Source organism: Aphis gossypii, chromosome 3, assembly GCF_020184175.1.
Source record: "Aphis gossypii isolate Hap1 chromosome 3, ASM2018417v2, whole genome shotgun sequence".
NCBI lineage: Eukaryota > Metazoa > Arthropoda > Insecta > Hemiptera > Aphididae > Aphis > Aphis gossypii.
In genome coordinates this window covers 11,163,178-11,176,887 of record NC_065532.1, presented here as the reverse complement: position 1 = coordinate 11,176,887, position 13,710 = coordinate 11,163,178, and the positions used below count along the sequence as shown (strand labels likewise).

General features: G+C 25.6%; 1 protein-coding gene across 3 annotated transcripts in view; it reads left to right on the top strand.

Annotated features, from left to right (window-relative positions):
- LOC114120595 (ras-like protein rasC) overlaps positions 1 to 9,314 on the top strand; it is a 154,413-nt gene extending 145,099 nt beyond the window's left edge. For all 3 annotated transcript variants that reach the window (XM_050202975.1, XM_050202974.1, XM_050202976.1), the window contains one exon: positions 6,222 to 9,314. In XM_050202975.1, coding sequence (XP_050058932.1) covers positions 6,222 to 6,645 — 424 coding nt within the window. In that variant the 3' untranslated portion in view covers positions 6,646 to 9,314. The remainder of the gene's footprint in view (positions 1 to 6,221) is intronic.
- Positions 9,315 to 13,710: the final 4,396 nt, after the last annotated feature.

The following is a 13,710-nucleotide window of genomic DNA, read 5'->3' as shown; positions in this document are numbered from 1 at the left end:
CAATCATTTTTTTAATAAAAAAAAACCCCATTCGTGGATAGAAGACTTGAATAATAGATGTTTTGTATTGTTTAATAGAATATTTGATATCTCCTTATTTTCTTTAAGAAACTAAAAAAAATAAATAAAGTTACCTTATGTAACATTATAACATAATAGATTACTCGGTAATTATTAGATTCTACTACGGTCATTTTCTTATTTAAACCTAAATTAAATTATTTATTTACCAATACAAAGAATACTTATAGAACTAGTATAGTTAGAAGTAGTAAGTTGTGAAACAACAAAAGTTTGATTAAGGAAAAAATCTTAAGTCCGTCTCTGATTTGTAAACGATGACAAGATTGTTATATTTTCCTTTTAGAATATTGTTCTAATTTCAAATTAGATACCTATACAGTTCTCATTGTAAATTCATATACATAAAATTAAATTCCGATTGTTTAACTATCGAAGTTTCTTTTTTTAAACTAAAGTATATTTATTGTTACCGATGACTAAAGGTAACAAATAAAGAAATGTCTTGAACTGGAAATTATAATATGCTTATAAATCAATGTATATATGCTACAGACGGTTTTATTTTTTGAACAGAACGAGTTCTTAAAGATTAAAATTGAGAGTAACTTTTCTTTTGTCTCTTTAGAACCATAAATGAATTTTGTTCTTTGTATATACACTTTCAATTCCTTTTTAATAAAAAGATTTTTCAAAAGTATCGTTTTATAGATATTATTATTACTGTAGTATAGGTACTTTGGTGTTCTCTCTGTAACAATAACCTCTGTAATACTGTGTACATAAGTTTTCACAATTAATAAAAATATTTAATAATTAACAATAATTTCGTCTAATTATTATACTACAAGACTGTGTTTGCTATGACACTGTTTCATGAGAATAAAAATATTAAACTATATATATATATATGTATTTAATATATATTTTCTCTCTATCTTTTTTAGCTTTAGATTTCTGGTTCTATCTTTTTAACGTATTTCTTCACACAGTCCCCCCATCATATAATATACATATATGATATTTTAGATATATTATATATTATGTTTATCATTATACCATATTTATACCCATTATATATAATATATATATATATACGTGATTCTATTTATATGACATAAAGTAAATTATAAGTTTAATTAATACGTATATACACAATACACAGATAGCGTAAATTAAACCCACCTACACACTGCAAGTATTGACATTATTCTAAAGCGTCAAATGTGAACGATTTGTCAATAATTCTAATAATTTATTGAATTTTAATTGCGTTAATAATTATTATTATTATCATATTTTTTTTTGTTCGTAATTCAATTTAAATTCGTGAATTTAAAAAAAAAACATTAATTTTGTAATATCGATTAAATTCGGACTGTAATTTATTCGTTTAAAAAGCATTTCAAGAACTGTGGTAAAACTTTCATGATAGTTAAAATATTCGTTTCAAACTAATAATATAAAAACACATTTCATCGCAATATTGTCGTGGAACATATTTTGTAACCTATAATACTAACACCCGCTTTAATCGCTAGTTCTAACGCCAGATAATGTATACGTTTTATAATCTAAATTAACAAATCGTTGAGAAAAATAAATATTTTATTCATGAATTATTTGATGCGCTTTTATTATGAATTATTTTATATGACGCTATTTCCTAATCAACATTTCGTATTTATATGAGGCTTTTAACACTCTGTGTCTGCATGATACACCTCTGGGCACAAATTATTATTTAAAATTTCAATATTATATCAAATCCATAAATAATTAATTATCACAATACCGTGTATAGAATCTGTTTGAAATATTATGCACTATAGTGCATTCATATAAAATACACAGGATGATTCGCTGACCATGATCTCTTCCAATGGATATTAATTGTCATTTAAACATTCATGTGTTATTCAAATCCTGATTTTAATATTTCCAACACTACCTCAAACTCAAACACAGTATATTTTAATAACCCAAATAGAAGATAATCGGACAAGATAAAAATCGTATTTTCAACTTAACAGTTATTATCAATTATTTCAACGCATGCATATTTATTCTACATGAAATAATAACACTACGAAACACTGTAATGCACGTTGCCACAAACGTGTGAAACGGAACAAAAATGTAACATCCTCTACATAAATTATCTATAATATTTAGTCTACACTCGTTGTGCTCATATTTGTGGTGATCCATTATTTAAAACGGTACAGTTGAGCAGTTCAAAATTTTACTATTATCTTTCCACATCTATGATTTTACATCCGAAATATAATATTGTTCGATAGTTTATTTAAATTAGTTTATTTTGTAATCGATAACACGTTAACTGAATTATATATTGATGAATGATAAAAATCTGTTCCATGTCCGGTGTATTTATAAGTTAAAACATTAAAGGAATAGTTTTTAATTAATATCATTCCAGTTGTAATTATACTTCAGAATAATTCCAAAACTATTCTTTGAACTGAGTAGGTAAAAATGTAATAGAAGTTTTGTTTAAAACAAGTCCCACGGTGTGTTTTTAGTTTTTCGTAAAAAATTCCTAAGAACTAAAAAAATTTTTGGTTTCTAAAATAATACAAAATTTAGTGGTATCGTGATATACTTAAAATTGGTACATAATTATTGTTATTGACTATTTGTTAATTTGTATTATTTTTGTTATTCGTATTGCCTAAATCCGCTTCAACGTGGTGTGTAGTATTAAGATTATCGTATCAAATAATAATCTCTGTGCCAATCACAGTTCCAATATTTTTCTTATTATTTTTTCTGATACGAATAAAGCAAGTCTATAATACCCAATTTATCGCTATTATTATTAATCATTATAAGTTATTTAATAGATAAATTACAATATAAAATTAATAATTTAATTTATTTATTATTATAATAAATTATACAAAATTATTTTTTAAACGCTTTAAAATGCATTATACATACAGGCTACAACTATGCTATACAATGCATTTCTATTTTATACAGATAAAAAAATCAATCGATAAGCCAAAATGATAAATAGTATGTTTTTTTTATTCTTATGTCATTATTATAGTATAGTTGTTTAAAAAAAAATACTGTTTCTTTCGTTTTCATCTCGTATTAACATGATTCGTCCGAAACTGCTAAAACACCCAAGTTTTTCAAACATTTAATAGGCAAAAACTGAGGAAAATTACTACCGGTCGTTTATTTTGTACAAGCCGCTTGGCAAATTGAATACAAACCATAATTAAAACTAAATGTTTACCGGTAAAACGCGTGCGCGGCAATGACGCATTCGGCGGAGAATGCGAACGACAGGACGATAATGACGTTTCGAGGCGATTAAGGCCTCGGAATAATGTGATTTAACTTACACAAAATTAATGGGTAAAAACAGTATGGATTTACCAGAGATATGCCTTCAGAACCAACTTTACGCTTTTGATTAATAACAATAATGGTATAAAGGCTCGATGAGAAAGTAAATAATAATAACATCCGCCTGATTGCGATTAGCAGTGCCTTATTCAACTTGAACGAATACTTGGCGGGCATTCGATCAAAAACTAATAACTCAAATGATTTGATTACATGGTTGATGAGTGCAATCAACGGCTAATATTCTATTCGGATATTGAATGATCTTTTGTTGACAAATGTGTGGTATTCATATTAATCATATTATATATTGTTATTTCATGTCATATTATCTGGAGTGATTTTATTAACATAAGATTTCACTAGTGTTCGTAGTAAATTTATGGTTTTCATTAAGCAGCTAAATACTATCTTGAACTATAAAAATAAATACCTAACTACTCTCTTGGCTTTCCAACAAGTCATGAAAACTACCATACATAATAGGTGAATACACAATAATAATTTATGCTCTTCTTAGATATTAATATTCAATCAACAATAATGATTACATAATATTTGAGTTTGGCTATGATTTTTGAGTTGCGTTTGTGACATATTTTTTGTTTAAAAAAAATATGTAAATATAATATATCATTTTTGCCTAACTAACCATTTTTTATTATTTATTTGTTTTCAATTAAATCGCCCATATGCCTTATCGTTTTTGATGTGGTATCCTATACGTACACTGGCGATTGTAATGATTACCACAGTTTGACACCAGATCGCACTTCCTGCCCTATAGCTTAAGTTTTAAAGCTGAACGTGCTAAAATGTTTCAAAAGTTAAATTTGTAATTTGTAGTAATTTCAAACAAGTGACGATACCTTATCAATACATCTTACTTTCTATAAATCATATATTCAAATACATAAATTGAGATAAACCAAACGCATTTATAATTTTGAAATTATAGCATGATGAGTTGAGAATTTTACCTATTTTTTATCTAATTAACCAGGCGTTGAAACTTAATTTTAATTTCCACGTTCACACAAATATAATACCAAATACCAGTGAGCAATATTATTAAGGCATTATTTACTAATAGATTCTTACGATATTAAATATACCACCAACTAATCGTATCCAGCAAAATATATATTCATCATAATGTACTTAATATTTAAATTTTAAAACCTAAACACCCATAACTATTACGTATTTTGAATAAATAAAAACTAAACTAAAAACAGGTTAGTTGGTAGCATAAATTATAATAATTGTAAAAAAACGCAAAAGAGAATTTTGTTATTTTCATCACATAGGTACACGTATCAAGAACCTTTTTATGTATTATTGGTCGAACCAATCAACATACAGTGGACTCCACTAAAATCCACACAGCTTAAATATAAACACATTATAATGGATACGACTATAATAATTCATAGAATATATAGTATAATCCAGGGGCGGCCAAACAGTCGATCTTGGACAATTTCAAAGTCGATCATGTTAGAATTTATTTTTAGGGCCACACGCTCTATATGTTTCTTTATAATTATAGTTATTCAATAATAAAAAAAAATTTTATGGAAGTCTATCTTCAAAGGTGAAGTATATTTTTAGTAGATCATGACCAAAAAAAGTTTTGCCACCCCTGGTATAATCTATATTATATAAAAATAGGTTTAGTATACAATTTCGATAAGGAAAAATACTAAATACTGTAAACATCACGAACGAGAAGTGTGAAATATTGAAGAAATATAATATCAGAAAATAGATCATAATATTATAATAATAATTACAATTTTTTCTTTAAAAATCGGTTTTTTATATGACAATATATCTTTAGTGCATGAAACACGATCAAATAATCAATATATTTTATGATATAGTCTTAAATTGCACTCAAAAATAATATTCAAATTATAATTCTGAAAAATTAAAATGATTTATTACTAGATATTAGATATTTTTTTAGTTATCTATAAAATTATAAATTACAAGTTAAATTATGTAACTTTTAAAATATGTCTTTTAAAAAGATCGGTTAAGCATAAAATTAAAATTCTTGATTTAAGACTGAAAAATTAGTTTATTTATTTAAATAGTCAGCCGGCAGATTTCTAATGTTAACCTCCAGAGATACTCACGCATAATAAAGTAGCGTGGTACTTAATACTTATGACGTGTGGACCATTTTGTTAATACAAAATAGATTCAAAGCGGTCTTATGTATACTATACTGCGTGTATTATGTATACAATACAAATAAATGTAACGCTTTTTAGTTATTTTACGTTTAAATATTTTAGTTAAAATTCATGTGAGTATTTTCATTGTACAAAGGCGTCATGATATAAATGCCTGTGTAGTCTAATTGAGTTTTAATTTCACTAGAACGCTATTCACACAGTGGGTACTGTGCGGATGTTAATTATACAAAACCATTGAGGTGAAAAATATGAAAATATTGTTCACCTTTATTATAATTTATAAATAGAGGGTACTCTACTCCTCTGAAGTATAAGGTTTAGATGGTGTGGTACCTACAGTACATAGTAATTAAACTATATAATATTAATATAAACTAATAAACGTTTTACTACCCAATCTCAAAACACTGTCTGAACGAAAACTCCCTTAAACTTCACAACCGTTTCATACTGCAATGCGCTCGCCCGAACTCTCTCCATCCCGCCCGACCAAAACCCATAAAATAAGAATATAAGTAGTGCATACCATCTACTTATGTATCATATTATATACGCATATTATATAAACACATGTCTGACGCGAACAACTTTGTACGATCATTTTCGCAGGGTCAAGTTGATCGAGTGTTCGGCTAAGGACAACGTGAACGTACGTGATCTGTTCAAGTGCTTGTTAGTGCTGTCCCGGAAGCTGAACGGTACGGAAGACCAGGCGGCGTGCCCGTTGAAACGTCGGTCCAGCGCGTACGTCAGCCACACCAAATCATCGAGACGCGCCGCGGACAACGCGGGAACCGCCACGACTTCCGGTCCGACGGGCGGCGCTTCCGGTCACGGCCGCGACGAGCACCAGCTACAGCAGCAGCAGCAGCAGCAGCAACAACAGCAACAACAGGAACGGGCGAAACCGCGCAGCCGCAGCCTGATCAGACGGTGCAGCCGGAAGGCCAAACAACAGATTAGGGACACGACCGCCGGTGGCGGTGGCGGTGGAGGTAACGGCGGTGGCGTGGACGATTGCAACGTCAGCTAAATGACCGCATAATAATGTTATGATATATACGATATACACAATATATACCTAACCTATATGATGATAATAGGGTTTTCGGTTGCCCGACAAAAACAAATTTCGCACTCGTACACAGTTCGTTATAATTTTCGTCATTTTATACCCGATATTATGCCACGCGTAGGTACCTATATAATCTATAAAGTTACCGACCGTCGTTTTACCATATTATTTTACAAGATTGTAATGCCGTTAATCAATTTTTTACCAACTCCCAACTCCCTCCCCTCTATACGAAACTTCCACTCGATATTTTATTTTTTTATTTTTTGTCATTTGCTTTACCACCGCAAAATAGCCGCTGGTTAGTTATTTTTCGATTTTTTTTTTTTTCTTTACTTCTGTTTCATCGTACAGGCATACTGTCCTTTACCATACAATTGATTAACGTTTTGTTCATTTCGGGTGTGCTCAAATAATAATTACTATTATGTGCGTCGTTGACGCGCCTCGTGAAATATTTATATAGACACGGAGTACTTAAGTGTACTACATATAGGTATTGCATTATGATAATAAAATAATAATTAAGAAAACGTCTCTTCAGCGATATTATGTATTACGCGTTTACGACGAAATATTAAGAACAATAAATTTTCAAGTTTCACGACCTCCAAACAAATCTTGTATATAATAATATGATGTTATTATATTATATTATGCACATTCTGTATATTATATTTCGTTTATTCATGTTTATCAATCCAATAAAGCCGACACTGCAGTTGCAATATTGGAACGACAAAATCACTTTTTTGTCTCTATATCATATAATACTTCTTGCACCAACAGTTCTCTTAATAATAATAACGATATACTTATGTATAGTTACTTATGTGTAGTTATTTTATAGTTAAGTATAAATTATATTGTTATGTTCTCTTCGACATTTGATTAAACGTGTTAAAATAGTTTTGAATCAAATTATAATCACTATCTTTAAAAAAAATATACACTCATAAAACTATAATATATTATATAATATTATGCCATTAAGGTATTCAAGGAAATACAATATGTTTTAAATTTAATTAAAAAAATTAATTATTTTATATAATATTTATATTGTGTTAACTTATTTTTTTTTTCATTATTATAAAAAGCCCACAAATAACATTTTGTTTGTATATTATGTACAATTGTTTTCGGATTTTAAGTCAAGATGCTGTTCTAATTTTTTTATTTTTTATCGTTTTCATACATTTCAATTTTTTAAAAACCACTAATATGTATTGACTGAAAAGTTATTGTCATGTTATCGTTTATTTATAGGTAATAGGTTTCAAACAACGTTATGATTTTTGGCAAACAATTTGAATTATTTATCAAAATCACTAATCTTGTATGTACCTTTCAGAACGTGGGTTTTCATCATACTTAAAATGTAAATTTAATAATTAACTAATAAATTTGACATAATTAATATTATAATTTAATTTAAATGCCCAGTATGATTTTTTACGAATTATTGAATCTAATTAACACGTTTTAAGTATATTAATTATCGGCAGTAATATGATGATTTAAATTTGTACTACTACACTGGTTATTGTCTATATTTCGTGTAAATATTTTATTAATTTGAATATTTAATACGCTAACCTGTAATCTCTGATTTCACTGGTACAAGATTTATGATTTAAACAATAAACGTGATATATTGTAGTAAATTCGTTAATTTGTGTGCCATTGATTTCCAAGTGCTTCCATAAGCGTATTATTTAAATAGTCAACCTATAATATAGGTATTATAAGTTTGGTAAAATAATATCTAAAATTAATAATAATGTGTTAGAAATTTAATTAATAATGAACCAAAATACTGTTAAATACCAGACATATAAAAATACATACTATTAATTATTCATACTAAAATTTAAAATATATTTTAACTTTGTTTGTTCACGAAGCATTTTCAATAATAAATCTGTACTCTAAAAGCACCTAAAATTACACGATACCTACTAATTAACTATACGCAATGTATTTATTCGTCCAAGTCATTAATTATTATTATTATTCTCATTCTATATTCTATATCACTATACATTCTAATAACGTAACCATTTTACTATATATGTATACGTCATATATTAAAATTTTCATATATAATCTAATACAATAATGTACATGCATTGTGTATTATAGTAACCTACATATAGTATTAATAATGTATAAATAAAAAAAAATAGTTGAATTTATCTAAACAAGAACGTCCGCGAAAAAAAAATCTCAAATAAAAGGTCATAACATTATATTTAATTGTAATATTTAAATATCATTATTATGATAATTAATATCACCATTATTGCCTATGTACATAATATTAACTTGTTAATCAATCATGTTGTTTGATATTTTATTGAATAATATAAACAATACAGCTATAAAACTATATTATAATTTATAATATTATGTGAATGTTTCACCATTATGGATTTTTACATATTTTGTATATTATCAATTTAAGTTTATATTATACTTACTTGGAGGTATTGAAAAAAAATACGAGGAAAAAGCTGTTGGTAAAAGTCCGTTTAAAATTCCAACGGGGTAATGGGTTATGTGGGTTCTCAAGTACTGCCTACGAACGTCTTCGAGTATAATAAAAATCAAAAATGCGAAAAATATTACATGTTGTTTCTCATTTTTCAAAATTAAAATAGGTATATAATAAGTAATAATATATTGTCATAGTTATATCCCCGTATGTGGCATTCATTTGAGTGAAAATTAATTTAGTCCAATCGGGAATAAGCAGGGATAATAATAATTAATTACGTTTTTTTTTCTATGGATGTTTCCACAATGCTATAAAAAAATATGCATTCATTAAAATTAAAAATATTATCACACTTTAATGACACAAATTTTAAACTATAATAGCTTATGAAAACCATTGAGGAGATTATATTATTAGTAAATATAACATGACATGAATTTCATGTTTTGAATAATCAATTCAGTTAATTGGTTTTACATACTGTGTTTTCCCTTCATAGAAAAATTTCGATTTTATTATGGTCTTGTGCAATTCATTTTAATTGGACAAAACTAATTAATTGTCTGCAATGATTTTTTCCATTAATTCCACTTTAATAATAAAAATACAGAAAACAAAAGTGCTTTCGTGTCACTTTAATTTGTATAATTTTAATGAGGTTATGTTGAAACTAATAAATACAATAGTTATTTATTTATAATATATATATTTTTTTTTTTTACTTACAAGAGTCTTCAACATTCAATACATGAGCATTATATTGCCTTACTTTTCGTAAAATTAAAACATTATACCGACATTTATTAATACTTTAATACATTGTATTAATTGTTTTTATTATAGCTTAATTCTCAACGAAATTAATAATTACTTAATATTAAAAAATAATTTAATAGAATAAATACAACAAATAACAGAATCCGTTAACGATTACATTTAAGGGACCAGTAGAAATTTGTCGTCTACTGACATTTATCATATATTTATACCAAATAATTTAAATTTAGTTAAATGCATTAATATTTATAATATATACAGTAAGGGAATAACATTGTTAAATTTAAAAAATACATATTTATATATACAATATACATATTATACACTACATAATATTATATTTATATACCTACTTATAATACTTATAAATATATAATACATATAAAAAGTTTTAAAAAAAAAAAAACATAATAATTTAAAGTTAATGGATTAAAATCCTTTATCAATACTAATAACTTAATAATTTTATATTAGTAAGAAATTGTAATAAATAAAAATATGAAATAAATATAATTATTAAATTATTATTATTAATTAAAAAATCCTACCATAAAAAAAATAACATCTAATAGGTAATCTTTAGTGTATCGTCATTGTGTGTGAAGTTTTTTGAAGTTATAAAGTATTTCCCTCGTAATGTATTGGTGTATTTGTCTTCAAAACACTAGTAAATTTAAGAAAATATGCACTCTAAATGTTGTGTTCATAAATAAAACACCAACTCAGTTAATGTTTAAGATAACCATAATGTACCTTCTAAATTTATTTCAAAGTTTCTGATTATATTATAGCATTTATAGCATACCGCATACAAAGTTTCATATTCATAAAACATTTAAACAGTTTAATTTAAAATAGAACTTAAACGAATGATTTCTGTAATTGAATAATTTAGAAAAACAATATACTTCTTATTTGCTATAGTAATATGCGCTATATTTATACATTATAATATACAACATAGTCCATTTAAATTTCCGTACTTATTAATTCAAAAAGTTTGAAGTTTATTGAAAATATTTTTTTTTACATAATTTGACATGACTGCATAACAAAATTTTAAAAAAAAAAAAACATAATAATTTAAAGTTAATGGATTAAAATCCTTTATCAATACTAATAACTTAATAATTTTATATTAGTAAGAAATTGTAATAAATAAAAATATGAAATAAATATAATTATTAAATTATTATTATTAATTAAAAAATCCTACCATAAAAAAAATAACATCTAATAGGTAATCTTTAGTGTATCGTCATTGTGTGTGAAGTTTTTTGAAGTTATAAAGTATTTCCCTCGTAATGTATTGGTGTATTTGTCTTCAAAACACTAGTAAATTTAAGAAAATATGCACTCTAAATGTTGTGTTCATAAATAAAACACCAACTCAGTTAATGTTTAAGATAACCATAATGTACCTTCTAAATTTATTTCAAAGTTTCTGATTATATTATAGCATTTATAGCATACCGCATACAAAGTTTCATATTCATAAAACATTTAAACAGTTTAATTTAAAATAGAACTTAAACGAATGATTTCTGTAATTGAATAATTTAGAAAAACAATATACTTCTTATTTGCTATAGTAATATACGCTATATTTATACATTATAATATACAACATAGTCCATTTAAATTTCCGTACTTATTAATTCAAAAAGTTTGAAGTTTATTGAAAATATTTTTTTTTACATAATTTGACATGACTGCATAACAAAATTTTAAAAAAATTAAAAAAATATATTAATTTGTATATGTTTTTACTTTTCTTGAAGGACAACATACCTATATTTTAATTTCATATTACGCAGCAGAATATTTTCATGAATGCAAATTGAACATTTTAGCAAGTAATTAATTACTTATAAGTACCTATTTAAAGTATTGGTAAGCGAAATAGAGTGGTACAGGGTATCCCGTCAATTGGTTCTCTACTACGCTCATATAAATGCTTAAAATACTTATAACTAATTAACTTCTCGTTACAAATTCGATTTGTACCTATGTATTAGAGTACTCCAAAAATTATTGTACTTCAGAATATAAAATTAACATTGTATGTTGTCATTCAAAAAAAAAAAAACTTAGAAAAATTAAAACGATAAAACCCTGGAAAACATTTAAATTTTTATGTTTTTTTACATCTAATTATCTAAGAAATAATATTTCGAAAAAAAATGTATCTTTTAGAAACTATGAGTATATGATCACATTGCATTATCGGTTTTAAAAAACCTTAGAACACATGTGTCTTAATTTATTCCAGTAATTAAAATAAAAATAAAGAATATTTTTAAATCATAATAAAGAAAAGTTAAATCTTTTATGCTTTAAATACTGCGTCCATTGTTGTAATCAGATGAAATTGTTCATATTGTACGAATTTCAATTTTTTTCTTACAATTTATTATATCAATTGATAAACGAATATAGGACATATCTAATGTCTATGTGATATACCATAATTATAATCAAGACAAAAAAAAATTGTCTTGAATAGTTGATCAGGTTTTTATTTTAATATTTTTAGTATTAACTATAATATTTTGTTTTCATATTATTCATTTAGGGGGAAGGGGTGCAACAAATTCATCAACAATATATTTTAAGTAATACATTTAAATTTTGGAATTCCAGTATTCATCCTTATAAAGAATAATTGATTAAATGTATATACTTGAATTATGTGTGAAGTATATTTTATCCCCGTTTATAAGTGATTAAATAACTAGGAACAATAAGGTTGTAAGATATTATGTGTAGCACCTCTCGAAATAAGTAAATATATATCAGATGGAATCACTGTAGTACATGCCGTTTATAATAAAACAAAAACGGAAAGACTACTAGGTACTAATGTACTAATCGAAAACTTAACGATACTGGTTATCTAGCATTCATATTATGTATGTTATCATATCACAAAAGAACAATTATGTATATGTGTATAATTATAATTTTAAATAACTTATTGTATACATAATTATATTATAAAGTTTTATAGTGTGTATTGATTTTTATTATAATAATAAACATAGTTTTGTTTCAAAATTGTATTTAGTATTTATTTCTCCTAATTTTATAATCTATTATCATTGCTCACTGCAAATCCTTGATGATAACAATTATACTGTCAAACTTATTTAATAAAACAAATAACGAGATTGCCTAATATACCAACCTATACAGTAAATACTAAATGATGAATAATATTTACTAAAATAATAATAAGTTTTAAAATGGATAAATACCTAATACTTATAGAAATCAATATGTACGAGATAGTGAAAAATTAATAGATTAACATACCATACGCATACAATAAACAATTTAAAATTTAAATATATTTTTCAATTTGAAAAATAAACTTTCATCACTATAAAAAAAAAAAAAACGGTTTTGTAAAGTATTCGTAAGGTAAGTACTCTATTATTGTACGAAAATATATTTACTTCCATGCATCTACAGTTATTGTAATAATATTATCGTCGGTAAATGATGGAATAATATTTGAATGCTACATTAAGTATCTATGATCATAATATAATAATATACGTAAGACGTTGTTTACACGTATAATATATATGTTTATATGTATATAATATGTACATTATTATAGTATCCATATAATATAAAGCCAGTCTCACGACCGTGAAAAGCGTACTATAGTAAATATTAGTGTTGTTTTAAAATACTGTACAATGTGAAAGAAATTTTTATTGTACGACATAAACATAAAG